The 16,827-nt window shown below is 45.1% G+C and overlaps 1 protein-coding gene across 5 annotated transcripts in view; it reads right to left on the bottom strand.

Annotated features, from left to right (window-relative positions):
- Positions 1–5,560: 5,560 nt before the first annotated feature.
- pdlim5a (PDZ and LIM domain 5a) overlaps positions 5,561–16,827 on the bottom strand; it is a 270,252-nt gene continuing 258,985 nt past the window's right edge. For all 5 annotated transcript variants that reach the window (XM_060851758.1, XM_060851759.1, XM_060851755.1 and 2 more), the window contains one exon: positions 5,561–9,767. In XM_060851758.1, the coding sequence (XP_060707741.1) occupies positions 9,678–9,767 (90 nt within the window). In that variant the 3' untranslated portion in view covers positions 5,561–9,677. The remainder of the gene's footprint in view (positions 9,768–16,827) is intronic.

The raw sequence follows: 16,827 nt of genomic DNA, 5'->3' as shown, positions 1-16,827 counted from the left end.
TCACTGAATAAGCACTGTATATTAATAAAAACATATGAAGCGAGGGTTGTCATCAAGCTGGACAGTAAAAAGTGAGGTCTGCAGATGCTGGAGATCAGAGCTGAAAATGTGTTGCTGGTTAAAGCGCAGCAGGTCAGGCAGCATCCAAGGAACAGGAAATTCAACGTTTCGGGCACAAGCCCTTCATCAGGAATGAGGAAAATGTGTCCAGCAGGCTAAGATAAAAGGTAGGGAGGAGGGACTTGGAGGAGGGGAGATGGAGATGTGATAGGTGAAAGGAGGTCAAGGTGAGGGTGATAGGCCAGAGTGCGGTGGGGGCGGAGAGGTCAGGAAGAAAATTGCAGATTAGGAGGGCGGTGCTGAGTTCGAGGGAATCGACTGAGACAAGGTGGGGGGAGGGGAAATGAGGAAACTGGAGAAATCTGACTTCATCCCTTGTGGCTGGAGGGTTCCCAGGCGGAAGATGAGGCGCTCTTCCTCCAACCGTCGTGTTGTTATGTTCTGGCGATGGAGGAGTCCAAGGACCTGCATGTCCTTGGTGGAGTGGGAGGGAGAGTTAAAGTGTTGAGCCACGGGGTGGTTGGGTTGGTTGGTCCGGGCGTCCCAGAGGTGTTCCCTGAAGCGTTCCGCAAGTAGGCAGCCTGTCTCCCCAATATAGAGGAGGCCACATCGGGTGCAGCGGATGCAATAGATGATGTGTGTGGAGGTGCAGGTGAACCAAACTCGTGGTTCCTCAACTGTTCCAGAATCGTCCATCGGCCTCTGCAATCTGTCGGACGCCATTACACACGCGGCCGCTACAGCGCCCGCGGCACCAACGGTCGACGACCGTGACGTCACTTCCGCCCCCACCAACCTCACAGCCTCCGCGATCGCCGCCCAAACAACCGTTCCGGCGATCACCGCACAGACAACCGCTTCCACGATCGCCAGGAAGATCGCCGACGGATTCGCGACCCCCGCGGCTACCGGGAATGACAACGGGTCTTTTGTCGCCACAACCATTTCCGCCCCTTCGGTTGCCGTCACCACAGCCACTTCCTCCCCCACTGACATCACTAACCTGCACGACCACAATGCCTCAGGTGTCTCCGCCCTCACGCCGACCTTCGTCAACACGCGTAACCCCGCCCCCACGCCAACTTCCGTCACCACGCATGACCCCGCCCTCACACCGAGCTTCATCACATCTAACCCCGCCCCTACGTCGATCTCCGTCCCCGCCCCTGCCCCAACCCCGCCCCCACTCCCAGCTCCAGTCCCACACCAGGTCCTAGCTCCCAGCCTTGCCGGATCTTTACCATCCCTCCAGACCTCCCCCTCTCTAAGGATGAAAGATCAGTCCTCAGCAGAGGCCTCACCTTCATTCCCCTACACCCTCGGATTAATGAGTTCAACACGCGGCGTGATATTGAATAATTCTTCCGCCGCCTTCGCCTCCGTGCCTACTTTCACAACCAAGACTCCCGACCACCCTCTGACGACCCCTTCTCCCGCCTCCAACACACTCCATCCACCTGGACACCCCATGCTGGCCTCTTACCCGCCCTCGATCTATTTATAGCCAACTGCCGCCGCGACATCAACCGACTCAATCTGTCCACCCCTCTTACCCACTCCAATCTCTCACCCTCGGAACGTGCAGCCCTCCACTCCCTCCGCTCCAATTGCCCCCCTGACCATGACCCCACCTCCCACCACCAAATCATCATCTCCCAGACCATCCATAACCTCATCACCTCAGGGGATCTCCCATCCACCGCCTCCAACCTCATAGTCCCACAACCCCGCACCGCCCGCTTCTACCTCCTGCCCAAAATCCACAAACCTGACTGCCCAGCCGACCCATTGTCTCAGCCTGCTCCTGCCCCACCGAACTCATCTCCGCGTACCTCGACACGGTTCTGCCCCTCTTAGTTCAAGAACTCCCCACCTACATTCGGGACACCACCCACACCCTCCACCTCCTCTATGATTTTCGCTTTCCTGGTCCCCAACGCCTTATCTTCATGATGGACATCCAGTCCCTGTACACCTCCATCCCCCATCACGAAGGACTCAAAGCACTCCGCTTCTTCCTTTTCCGCCGCACCAACCAGTACCCTTCCACTGACACCCTCCTTTGACTGACTGAACTGGTCCTCACCCTGAACAACTTCTCTTTCCAATCCTCCCACTTCCTCCAAACTAAAGGAGTTGCCATGGGAACCCGCATGGGCCCCAGCTATGCCTGTCTCTTCGTAGGATATGTGGAACAGTCCATCTTCCGCAACTACACTGGCACCGCCCCCCACCTTTTCCTCAGCTACATCGATGACTGTATCGGCGCTGCCTCGTGCTCCCACGAGGAGGTTGAACAGTTCATCAACTTTACCAATACCTTCCATTCCGACCTCAAATTCACCTGGACTGTCTCAGACTCCTCCCTCCCCTTCCTAGACCTTTCCATTTCTATCTCGCGGGACCGAATCAACACAGACATCTACTATAAACCGACTGACTCCCACAGCTACCTGGACTACACCTCCTCCCACCCTGCCCCCTGTAAAAACGCCATCCCATATTCCCAATTCCGTCGTCTCCGCCGCATCTGCTCCCAGGAGGACCAGTTCCAACACCGCACAGCCCAGATGGCCTCCTTCTTCAAGGACCGCAGATTCCCCCCAGACGTGATCGACGATGCCCTCCACCGCATCTCCTCCACTTCCCGCTCCTCCGCCCTTGAGCCCCGCCCCTCCAACCACCAACAGCACAGCACCCCACTGGTTCTCACCTACCATCCCACCAACCTCCATATACAGCGTATCATCCGCCGTCATTTCCGCCACCTCCAAATGGACCCCACCACTAGGGATATATTTCCCTCCCCTCCCCTATCAGCGTTCTGCAAAGACCACTCCCTTCGTGACTCCCTCGTCAGGTCCACACCCCCCACCAACCCAACCTCCACTCCCGGCACCTTCCCCTGCAACCGCAGGAAATGCAAAACTTGCGCCCACACCTCCTCCCTTACCTCTCTCCAAGGCCGCAAGGGATCTTTCCATATCCGCCACAAATTCACCTGCACCTCCACATGTATCATCTATTGCATCCGCTGCACCCGATGTGGCCTCCTCTATATTGGGGAGATGGGCCACCTACTTGCGGAACGTTTCAGGGAACACCTCTGGGACGCCCGGACCAACCAACCCAACCACCCCGTGGCTCAACACTTTACCTCTCCCTCCCACTCCACCAAGGACATGCAGGTCCTTGGACTCCTCCATCGCCAGAACGTAACAACATGACAGTTGGAGGAAGAGCGCCTCATCTTCCGCCTGGGAACCCTCCAACTACAAGGGATGAAGTCAGATTTCTCCAGTTTCCTCATTTCCCCTCCCCCACCTTGTCTCAGTCGATTCCCTTGAACTCAGCACCACCCTCCTACTCTGCAATTTTCTTCCTGACCTCTCCGCCCCCACCCCACTCCGGCCTATCACCCTCACCTTGACCTCCTTCCACCTATCACATCTCCATCTCCCCTCCTCCAAGTCCCTCCTCCCTACCTTTTATCTTAGCCTGCTGGACACACTTTCCTCATTCCTGATGAAGGGCTTGTGCCCGAAATGTCGAATTTCCTGTTCCTTGGATGCTGCCTGACCTGCTGCGCTTTAACCAGCAACACATTTTCAGATCATGCTGGACAGTGACTGGCATTCAACCACAGTCCATTGACATTGGAATGTTCAAATTGAGAGATAACAAAGTTGAATAAGGGTTTCCTGCAGCAGATGAGCTGAGGCAGAGGCAAAAGGAAGGCAATGTTTCAGAGATGGTCTGGGTAAGGGGGGGAATACGAGGTCAGAAACTCAGATCAGGGTGAAGTGGAACAAGGAGATCCTAACAGTCTGTTCCAACCTCAAATGGTGGTCAGTGAATAGACCAGAATCCATGGCAAGGGGAAAAAAAATTGTGTTGGGGTTGGAACACATTGACTTCAATCTTTCCGAACATTCAGTTGGAGAAACTTTCAGGATTTGGAAGACCAAATGTGCCTCCTACCCTTGAGAAACATGCTTTGTTTGTCATTACAAATAGTGCTATATTGAAACAACAGTCACCAGTTAGAATCCAAACATTGTGGAAACAGACTATTCAGCCCAACTGGTCCACACCAACCCTCTAAACAGCATCCCACGTAGACCCATGCCCCTTCTCTGTATTTCCCATGGCTAACCCACCTAGCCTACACAACCCAGTTGAAGGACCAAAAACACAAGAGGCTTAATGCATTGCTTTGATATAACAGTGCACATTTACTGACATCTCACTTACCTTTTTGATAAATACTCCTGCATCAAAACGGATGTCAAACTTGGTTGGAAGAGGGTTGATTCTCCTTAATGGTTAGCCCATTTCCAGTCCTTCTGAAAGCCTGGACAGCATTAGGGGAAGGAGGTTGTGACAGAAGAGGGGACGGGTGAGATTGGGAGAATGTGCAGGCTGTGAGAAACAGGAGGAATACACCAAGTCTCCCCTTGAACCAGATTGGTCATTCAAATGAGATCTTGGCTGATCTTCTACAACAACTCTCCATTCAATACTCCACCCATATATCCTCTGGGAATCCAAGCAGCTGTTGACATCAGTACTGAAAGTACGCAATGACCAAGGCATCCACTTTCTTCTGGGGTACAGAATTCCAAAGGTCCATATCCCCCTAGCACTGCTACTATCCCAGTCAATGGTACTGGTCTAGTCATCCCAAGACACAAATTAATGCTCTGGGGATATGGATTCCAATCCCACCACTGCATCAATTAACAAGCCCTGAAATGGACAGCTAGACTCAGTAACAGTGACTATGAATGACAAAGTCACAGTGTAGGAGGCCATTTGGCCCAAAGTGCCTGTACCAGTTCTATTACCTGCAGCCATAATCACTGCACACCATTTCTACCCAAATAACCATCCACAGCGGTTGAACCTGCTTCCACACATTTCCAGGCATTGCTTTCCATTCCCTAACCACTAAAGGCACCATCGATTGTCGTAAAAGCTCATTCAGTTCATAATGTTTTTTTAGGGAAGGAAATCTGTTTTCCTTACCCAATCTGACCTGCATTCAACTCCAGGCTCACACCAATATGCAATTAACTCTTAAGCCGTTGAGCAGGCCATCAGTTGAAATGAAGATGAGGAGTGGGTAAAAATATGCTCGCCTACGATGTCCAAATGCCTTTGAAAATAATTATTTTTAAAAATTCTAGAAGGGCCATTCCTTAATACAAGACCAATAACCTTCATTCTAGATTCCCCTGTTAGGGGAAATGTCTCCTCTAAGAAGTTGATACATCTTGGTGAAATCACTGGGCAGAGAATACAGGCAGATTCCACCCTATCATTCCACCCGGTCTCAGCCTCTTTATCCTGACTTTTGCACATGGGGAAAAGAAGCATTCCCCTGAAGGTGGACTGGGGAGAAATGGATAGTTGGATCAGCCCCTCGAGCTGTTAAATAAAGTAGTGAATTATATTGGCATGACTGAAGAGCAAATAAGAGACTTCTTGGAAATGTAAATAAAGAATGAGAAATTAAAAATTTATTAATATGCATATAGGGAAGCAAATCATGTTATTATATTTCTGATACAGTCAAACTAGTGATCGAGTGGAAGCACATTGGCAATTAACATTTCATTTTAAAAGTATTCTCACTGCATATATTCATAAATGAGGCATGCATAAATATGAAAGTAAACTCTCATACAACTCCTTAAAACATTTTAAATCCAGGTAGATTTCCTTATGTTATATTTCAGTGATTTTAATTTTCAGCTCTCAACATCTCTAGACCTTTTGAAAATCAATTCTAAATCCAGTTAGAAGTGGAGCAAACTCAGGTGGATTGACCATGTGAAGTGTTTCTCAAGTACATCAAAAATATTTAATACAATCTGCTGCAGAATGATGAGTGGGTGAATACTCATGTCATTCTGTTGAGGCTAATATCAAAAAGGCTTGGGTTTGTTTGCTAATAGAAGTCGATACAAAACCACAGTGTACTCGTTCAAGCAAGCAATTGAGATTCAGCACAAAATGTTAAGTATTTCCTAGAAGTGCACTCGGTACTGCATAAATCCAAATTAGCTCACAGACAAATATGCGTTACAGACAGTAGGCTGAAATGAACTGACTGCAAGTCGAGTTCATTGCTATAATAACGTCCAAGAGTGGAGATGCCAGTGTTGGACTGAGGTGGACATGATCTGAAGTCACACGACACTAGGTTATAGTCTGACAGGTTTATTTGAAATTTCAAACTTTCAGAATGCTGCCCCTTCGTCAGGTGAAAGGGCAGTGCTCTTAAAGCGTGTGATTTCAAATAAACCTGTTGGACTATAACCTGGTGTTGTGTGACGTCTGACCACAGTAACATTTGTCATGGCTTACATAACAAAATGTATGGGGCTAGTGATGGAGTGGGGTGGGGGAGGTTTGGCAGAAATGAAGAGCTCAACACATATCAAAATATCAACTCCCCACGTCTTCCTCTGATACAACCCCAGATCCTCCTTTATCATGGCATTTAGGTGAATGAGGGGAGGCATGTAACTTGGCACAGGATGCCCTGGGTTCTAACTTACTTTTAAAATGTGCCAAGAGAAAAGCTGGTTATTTAAAAATCAAACCATGACCTTTTTTTGACAAAGACTACAATTTTCTCTCACACAATTCACTCCAGGTATAATACACTCTTGGCTCCCCTCTGTTTTGTATAGATGGACTTATAACATTGAAGAAAACTGATGCAGGTAGATAATTGACACATTCATTCAGATTCTGTGCACAAACAGAAACAACCCATCTCTATTAGTTTTCACACCTGGGAAAATACTCCAATATAGTTAATAAAATACATTTCAACCATTAAAAATAAAATTTGCCTGGGTGACAATTACTTCCTCATAACTTCAGCACAATATGAAGAATTTCAGTTCATCCTTAAGAAACAAAAGGTCCAACAGTTGAGAATGAGAAGCATTAGCGACATTGGGTTGAGATGCTGAGTACTTTGCCTGTGATTCACCTCCCACCACACAACAGACTCACCATCTCAAGATATCATACAAGACCTCTCACTCTTAGACAAATGCAATAATGTATCAAGGCGTGAGATAGCTTAACTAAGCCCTTTAGTTCTTTTCTCTAGGTAATGGTGCTGCTTGGTTATCACATTACCTAGTTCTAATCAAATGTCCCAGATACAATAGACAAGGGTAGAGGTGTGTTTTCTACTGCATAAAAGAAGTCAGAATGGGGCATGAAAGTTGTTTTCTATCCAATTTGCCCTTGAATACCATTGTGATGGATTGTAATGGAACTACACCTTGTTATTGAGTTTACAAAACTACAGATTATGCTACGAGCCATCTAAAGAAAATTTAATTTGTGGATCCTGTCTTCAAAAGATAAAACGTATGAGAAGCTGTGTTTGTCTATGAACATTATCATCGTACTAAAGTGACATGCAACTTTACTTGTGAAACTATCTTTGACAGGTGAAACCTTTAACCAACCTAAACATATGACCTGTACGTTGACATAAAACACAGAATGTACTGGAATAAGAGAGATGATCTCAAACTAAATTAACAAACATGTACAGCACCCCCTTTCCTGCCCAGAGTACCTTGCCCTACTACACAAGGAACAAGGAAGCAAATACTTTAACTCCCAAAGGCAACTGTGAAACATTCTGTCGAGAAGAAATGTTCTTTATACATACTCGAATCCTCTCAGCTTTCACGCTTTTCATTGACCTGATACATTTTGCAGCCCTTTAAATGTAAATGCATTGGATACAATGGTATTGCCCTTTATTGATTTGTAAACCCAAGATAAAGATGGACTGAGGGTCAAAGGAATGCATGTGAAATTCCTTCCCCACTCCTGCCACATTCATTCATGTACACAGAGTTACACCAATACAACAGAACAGTTTAGCTATACATCATGGTATAAATAGTTAAACTACCTGTTCATTAATCAGAGGCTTGGTAAACTTCAACTGGGTAGAAATCCACAGATATTGATGACCATCATACTAGTTATACTAGTTAGATCAATGACCTCTCCCAGCCCCATTGCCCAATAATGTAAGGGGGGCAGGTGGGGGGTGTGGATAATCTCACCACAAACACCTGGTTGTCTCAAGATGCAATATAAATCCCCTTATCCAAACAGTTCCAGACAATATAATTAATGCAGCAGGAGATAGGCAGTTATAAACAAAGCTGCAGAACCCTGTAACGGGTACTCTCCTGTGTATACTATGGATTGCAGTACATCACAGAGATGAAGTTGGGAGATCTTTGCTTTCCTTTAAATGAGGAAATCTCAATTTGAGATAATTCCTGGTTCTCTACAAAGGTACCTGGTCCAGACTGATCTTGTGGATGGATCACCGTTCAGACGTCCAGTCATAAGAAACAGCAAGAGGTTGCTCAAAGGATGCTTACGAGGTGTAGAATCCCTCCTTCCCTCCATGCTGAGTGATCATGACAGTGAGAAGCTCTCTTCCACCCAAAAGCTTTCCCGTTCTGGTTCCCAAAATTGATTACAATGCCGTCAGAACACCACTTCAGCAGCCTTCAATTAGTTTACCACTCAGATGAGATGCACATTTAAGACACTATATTAACTTTAAACAAAGCCCAGTAGATCCGGGAAAGTAATTGCCAGTTAATTTGTAGTATTAGATTTCACACCAGACTCTTCCAGTTTAATAAAATTGGACAATTCCAGGATTCCCAGAGCTTGATGGTTTCATTACTCCTAAACTTAACCATGACTTTCACAATGGGGTGGCACTTAATTTAACCATGAAACAGTGGTTAAAGATGTTTCACAAGAAGCACATCACAATGATGTGAAATCCATCTCTCACTATGCATATTCCAACAGAGATCAACAAGACCAAGTCTGGCCAGTCCATCATCTATGTGTAAATAAAACACTATTTTCCTTCATAGATATCTGTCAAATTCCAAACGACTTATTCACAAAGCCCTTGCCAATTTTTGCCGTCTCATGTATTAATTTCTTCCAAAATAAACTGATGGTTGTAAGGAGTTTAATTGTGAAAGTGCTCCTCAATGCACAACAAGGGACCAAGTGAATTCTGAATCCAGGAAGGGCAAGATTTCAGAATAAACTGTAACAATATGATTTTAAATAAATTTGGCAGATATTAAATTTGGAAACAAGTGTCCTAGTAAACACTTATTATGATCATTTTAACTGAATGCCTACACTATTACATAAAGCCTTTAGAGGAACAAGGAACATTTATGCAAAGTTTGAAAAAAAAGGATCTGTTTGAAGGCATATCTAAATAAATGTTATGCAAGAGGTCAGTAAAAGATAGCTACTTGAATGCAGATCTTCAGCCGGTGAAATGAAGCCATTACACTGGCTACCAACCACCTAAGTATTTGGAGTTAAAGATCTAAAAAGAGCCCAAAATAGATTCAAACACCTCACACCCATCCCTTTCCCCCTTCACATCCCAATGACTAAAATTATGGTTTGGATGCCTTTCATAGCAACAAGAAAAAAAAGCAAAATATTCATTTGTATTCCGTCCCTCCTGTATGTTGTCTTCAATCCTCATCTTTCTCACAGCTCAATGAGCTTTAGATGTTCACTGTGTGAGCATGCTTCTTGCATAGGAGCTTGTCTTTCTTTGAGAAGAAGGTTTGGCCTTCCAAATTCGCACAACACACCTGGAATAAAACACCACCAAAAAGGCAGTTAATAAATAATACAGAAATGTTCTTCTATCAGAAATGTTGAGGCCAATTTTAACCAGTGAATAAGGAAAGAATGCAGGAAACAGTGACAGGTGTAGGTCATTCCGTTTAGATTTTTAAAAAAATAGGTTTAGATTAGATTCCCAACAGTGTGGAAACAGGCCCATCAGCCCAACAAGTCCACACCAACCCTCCGAAGAGTAACCTACCCAGACCCATTTCCCTCTGACTAATGCACCTAATACTGTCGGCAATTTAGCGTGGCCAATTCTATCGAGAGCCTGTACCATCATTCAGCTTGATCGTGTCTGATCTTGGGTTTCACAGCGTTGAAAGCTTCAGCCAATAAATTAAAATTTGTTCAGGGTTCTGAGGAAGGGTCGTTGGACCTGAAACGTTAACTCTGATTTCTCTCCACATGTGCTGACAGACTTGCTAAGCTTTTCAAGCAATTTCTGTTTTTGTTTCAGTTCCTTTGGTATGCACTCATTTGATTCATTGCTGCTGTGCTTACTATTGTTTATTTTTAACAAGATGTAAGCACGGGAAGTTAGTTAAATTAAAACAGTCGCATTTAGTTTCTGACAAGATAAATAAATATTTGTTCTCTGATAACTTGCGCAAAGCAACAATCCTACAAACACAGCAGTGACACAAAATATTTAAAATGCAACACCTTCCCTTTGCATAAAAAGAGTTACAAAGTTTGGATTCCGGAGGATGTGGTAGAGATATTAAACCTTGAGCCACATTAAACAAGGAACATTTCTAATAAATCACAAATAAGCCTAGGCTCTTTTGAAGGGAGGCACCATTTACACCGAGAATAAAAAGATGTAAATGCAAGACAGAATGACCGGAAGGAAGAAGCTGCATGTGATTTTTTTTTTGCCAGGATGGAGACGCCCTCTATCCAGGCAAAAATCCCAAAAATTGGAAGACCTGCCTATGCACACACCATTTCCCATTTTTGCGGAGGCAAGTATGAGGATATGCTGCACTTCACACATGCAGTTCCTGGAGACAGCTGCCCATGTCTCGATGTAAATTGGATTTTGGAGGGGGGTGAGTGGTGGATGATTGACATGGAAGGTTGGCTTGGAAAAGGCATTATGAATTGGAAGGGGCAAGAAGCCCTGAAGCCATCCCAGATCCAAAGCTTGCAGCCTCTACTGTCATCCTGTGGTTGCCTGATTCACGTCCCAACACAACAGGTCACCCAGGAATGAAAAGATGACCATCTGGGACATTTTATCCAAACCCAACATTGCCCGATGTGTTTCTGCACTCTGACTTATTTATGACGGTTTTACTGTAGTCAATGTGACTGCCAATTGGCACCCAAGAAGTTTCTACAAACAGCAATTGGAATTAAATCAGCGCAGCAGATTACTACCTGAATGGCTGTAAATTGGGGGCAGGGAGTGTGCAGTGGGATCTGGGTGTCCTTGTGCATCAGTCACTGAAGGTAAGCATGCAGGTGCAGCAGGTGGTAGAGAAGGCAAATGGTATGTGGCCTTCATTGTGAGAGCAGGGATGTGTTGTTGCAGTTATAGAGGCCCTTGGTGAGGCCACAGCTAGAATATAGCGTGCAGTGTTGGTCTCCTTTCCTGAGGAAGGATGCTCTTGCTCTCGAGGGAGTGCAGCAAAGGTTTACCAGGCTGATTCCGGGGATGGCGGGAATGACAAATGAGGAGAGATTGAGTAGGCTAGGAGTGTTTTCGTTGCAGTTCAGATGTGTGAGGGGAGGATCTCAGAGATGTATAAAATTCTAACAGAACTAGACAGGGTAGATGCAGGGAAGATGTAGCTGATGGTGGGTGTGTCCAGAACCAGGGGTCACAAACTGAGGATTCGGGATGGACCATTTAGGATGGAGATGTGGAGACATTTCTTCACCCTCGTGGTGAGCCTGTGGAATTCATTACCACAGGAAGGAGCTGATGCCAAACCATTGAATGTATTCAAGAGGCAGCCACATATAGCTCTTGGGACAAATGGGATCAAAGGTTACGGGGAGATAGCAGGATTAGGCTATTGAGTTGGACGATCAGCCATGATTGTGATGAATCATGGAGCAGGCTCGAAGGGCCGAATGGCCTCCTACTGCTCCTATCTTCTGTGTTTCTATGTAAACTGCCAAACAATCTGTTTTAGGTGTTGGTTGAAGGATAACCTTTGATCACAGGACACCACGTATATGCTCCTATCCTGGGATCTTTCAAAACTGGGATGGACAGACAGGATCTCAGCTTAACACCGCTTCCGAACTATGACACCTTGGACCAATGGAGCACTCCCTCACTGCTCGACTGCTAAGTCAATGTAAATGATGTGTTCAAGTCTCTAAATCTACCTGAAGCCAAGATTTATCCCTATTCTGAAAATTAAAAGAAAATGTTATGTTTTCTAAATGTCCTGCATATATTAACACAACACAATGATTTGCATGAAAACCTATTTCTACTCAATGGGTATTCTAGCTTTCAACAAAGCACAGAACAACATGTCTTTTTTTTATTCAAACCTGATGTTTGTGCACTGTTCCTATCAACCTTATTTTAATTTTAAATTCCTGTGGCCACAGTTATATTGAAAAGTTTTGCTGGGAATCGGTCACTCTAATGATGTATAGCAACCCAGGCACAGCAGTAATCACAATGATATTACACCTCAGACATCAGCAGGATTTCTCCTGAACAACTGTCCATCTCTCTCTTGCTATCTCTATTGTTCTAACCATTTCCTTCAATTTGGTATGCAAGTCAGTCAGTGGCCTGATGTCAGGTGATCAGTAACTACAGAGCCTATCTGGGGGATGGACCAGGGAGCTATGATCCTTAGAGATTCCCTCTTTCCCAATTACTCATGATTCCTCCACTTGTTCAATCACACACCACCAGGTCACAGTCCAATAGATTTATCTGGAAGCAGTAGCTCAAAAACCCTCTTTACTTACACATGAAAGGTCCTTGCTTCGGGTACTGCTTCTTCAGAATCAGCTATTAGAGTGTCAGTATCTCTAATATTTCCTTTCTTTTCCCTAAAACCTCTGACATTCTTGTTTTTTTTCTTTTTGCTTTTTTTTTGTTTTTTTACCACCACACTACCACCTAACTGCAGTAGTGCTTATTTTTACGCCAGCACCCATGTTGTGTGTGTGCAAGTGTGAGACACAGTGAGAGACACAAGGTGCTCAAATCTTCATTCAGTTTCCACCACCAGGAAGAAAGGAAATACCCGTGTGGCCAGTGACAAGCAGCGCACTACACAAGGGGAATATTTCCCCTTTTTTTTCTTTTTTTCCACCTAACTGTGGTAGTGCTTATCTTTTTTTTCCCCAGCACCCATGGTGTGTGTGTGTGCAGATGTGAGACACAGTAAGAGACACAAAGTGCATGAATCTTTATTCAATTAATATTTCCCTTTTTATCTGTCAGCCAGGGATCTCTGATTGTTCCAGACTAACAGCCTCAATCAGGGAACTCATATTCTCTGGGCCAAACTGGCTGACCTTGTTACAATCACTCCATTTACCTTTCCCTATATCAGGCTATGGGCCAATGGAATGACTTGCAGGGATAGCAATTAGTAGCAGCTTTTTCTGTCAAGATGTTAATGGAATACAAAGCTCTCTTACTCAGTTTAAAACATTTTGTGAAAAGTTTAGAAAATGTGACAGTTACTTCTGGTATGGTGCACTATATGCTACAAAGACAATTTTCTTTCACAAGTCCTTTGAGGGATTGGTGGGAAAAATCACTCACTGGAAATTTGTATATGACATAGGGACTTTTAGGGCACATATTTGATTAGATAAGATTAGATTAGATTCCCTACAGTGTGGAAACAGGCCCTTTGAACCAACAAGTCCACACCGAGCCTCCGAACAGCAACCCACCCAGACCCATTCCCCTACATTTACCTCTGACTAATGCACCTAACACTATGGGCAATTTAGCATGGCCAATTCACCTAAACTGCACATCTTTGGACTGTGGGAGGAAACCGGAGCACCCGGAGGAAACCCATGCAGACACGGGGAGAATGTGCAAACTCCACACAGACAGTTGACCACAGTGGGAATTGTAGCCGGGTCCCTGGAGCTGTGAGGCAGCAGTGCTAACTGCTAAGCCACCTTACTGCCCAATTTCATCCCAGAAAAAGTAGTAAAAAAATAACAACCAGGAGAAACAGGGTTCCATAGACAGGAGACACATGACGATGTAAGATATTCTCAGTATGCTGTGGAGATTGTGGATTAGTCATTGTAGTTTACTTACAGTAGAGATGGTACAGGGTTTACTGTACTGCACAGACAGTACAAGGTTTACCGTACTGCACAGACAGTACAGGGTATACTGTACTGCAATGATGGTACAGAGTTTGCTGTACTGCACAGACGGTACAGAATATACTGTACTGCACAGACGGTACAGAATATACTGTACTGCACAGACGGTACAGGGTTTACTGTACTGCACAGACGGTACAGGGTTTACTGTACTGTACAGATGGTACAGGGTATACTGTACTGCAATGATGGTACAGAGTTTGCTGTACTGCATAGACGGTACAGAATATACTGTACTGCACAGACGGTACAGGGTTTACTGTACTGCACAGACGGTACAGGGTTTACTGTACTGCACAGACGGTACAGGGTTTACTGTTTTGCACAGACGGTACTGGGTATACTGTACTGCAATGATGGTACAGAGTTTACTGTACTGCACAGACGGTACAGAGTTTACTGTACTGCACAGAAGGTACAGGGTTTACTGCACTGCACAGACGGTACAGGGTTTACTGCTCTGCACAGCCGGTACAGGGTTTACTGTACTGCAATGATGGTACAGAGTTTACTGTACTGCAATGATGGTACAGAGTTTACTGTACTGCACAGACGGTACAGAGTTTACCGTTTTGCACAGACGGTACTGGGTATACTGTACTGCACAGACAGTACAGAGTTTACTGTTCTGCACAGACGGTACAGGGTTTACTGTACTGCAATGATGGTACAGAGTTTGCTGTACTGCACAGACGGTACAGAATATACTGTACTGCACAGATGGTACAGGGTTTACTGTACTGTACAGACGGTACAGAGTTTACTGTACTGCACAGACGGTACAGGGTTTACTGTACTGTACAGATGGTACAGGGTTTACTGTACTGCACAGACGGTACAGGGTATACTGTACTGCAATGATGGTACAGAATTTGCTGTACTGCACAGACGGTACAGAATATATTGTACTGCACAGATGGTACAGGGTTTACTGTACTGTACAGACGGTACAGAGTTTACTGTACTGCACAGACGGTACAGAGTTTACTGTACTGCACAGACGGTAGGGGTTTACTGTACTGTACAGACGGTACAGAGTTTACTGTTCTGCACAGACGGTACAGGGTATACTGTACTGCAATGATGTTAAAGAGTTTACTGTTCTGCACAGACAGTACAGGGTTTACTGTACTGCATAGACGGTACAGAATATACTGTACTACAATGATGGTACAGAGTTTACTGTACTACAATGATGGTACAGAGTTTACTGTACTGCACAGACGGTACAGGGCTTACTGTACTGCAGAGACGGTACAGAATATACTGTACTGCAATGATGGTACAGAGTTTACTGTACTGCACAGACAGTACAGGGTTTACTGTACTGCACAGACAGTACAGGGTTTACTGTACTGCACAGACAGTACAGGGTTTACTGTACTGCACAGACAGTACAGGGTTTACTGTACTGCACAGACAGTACAGGGTTTACTGTACTGCAATGATGGTACAGAGTTTGCTGTACTGCACAGACGGTACAGAATATATTGTACTGCACAGATGGTACAGGGTTTACTGTACTGTACAGACGGTACAGAGTTTACTGTACTGCACAGATGGTACAGGGTTAACTGTACTGCACAGATGGTACAGGGTTAACTGTACTGCACAGACAGTACAGGGTTTACTGTATAGATGGTACAGAGTTTACTGTACTGCAATGACGGTACAGGGTTTACTGTACTGCACAGACGGTACAGGGTTTACTGTTTTGCACAGACGGTACTGGGTATACTGTACTGCAATGATGGTACAGAGTTTACTGTACTGCACAGACGGTACAGAGTTTACTGTACTGCACAGACGGTACAGGGTTTACTGCACTGCACAGACGGTACAGGGTTTACTGTTCTGCACAGCCGGTACAGGGTTTACTGTACTGCAATGATGGTACAGAGTTTACTGTACTGCACAGACGGTACAGAGTTTACCGTTTTGCACAGACGGTACTGGGTATACTGTACTGCACAGACAGTACAGAGTTTACTGTTCTGCACAGACGGTACAGGGTTTACTGTACTGCAATGATGGTACAGAGTTTGCTGTACTGCACAGACGGTACAGAATATACTGTACTGCACAGATGGTACAGGGTTTACTGTACTGTACAGACGGTACAGAGTTTACTGTACTGCACAGACGGTACAGGGTTTACTGTACTGTACAGATGGTACAGGGTTTACTGTACTGCACAGACGGTACAGGGTATACTGTACTGCAATGATGGTACAGAATTTGCTGTACTGCACAGACGGTACAGAATATATTGTACTGCACAGATGGTACAGGGTTTACTGTACTGTACAGACGGTACAGAGTTTACTGTACTGCACAGACGGTACAGAGTTTACTGTACTGCACAGACGGTAGGGGTTTACTGTACTGTACAGACGGTACAGAGTTTACTGTTCTGCACAGACGGTACAGGGTATACTGTACTGCAATGATGGTAAAGAGTTTACTGTTCTGCACAGACAGTACAGGGTTTACTGTACTGCATAGACGGTACAGAATATACTGTACTACAATGATGGTACAGAGTTTACTGTACTACAATGATGGTACAGAGTTTACTGTACTGCACAGACGGTACAGGGCTTACTGTACTGCAGAGACGGTACAGAATATACTGTACTGCAGAGACGGTACAGAATATACTGTACTGCAATGATGGTA

The sequence above is a fragment of the Hemiscyllium ocellatum genome, chromosome 36, assembly GCF_020745735.1.
Source record: "Hemiscyllium ocellatum isolate sHemOce1 chromosome 36, sHemOce1.pat.X.cur, whole genome shotgun sequence".
Classification (NCBI taxonomy): domain Eukaryota; kingdom Metazoa; phylum Chordata; class Chondrichthyes; order Orectolobiformes; family Hemiscylliidae; genus Hemiscyllium; species Hemiscyllium ocellatum.
Note: the sequence above shows the minus strand (reverse complement) of the source record. Positions and strands in the feature narration are given on the sequence as shown.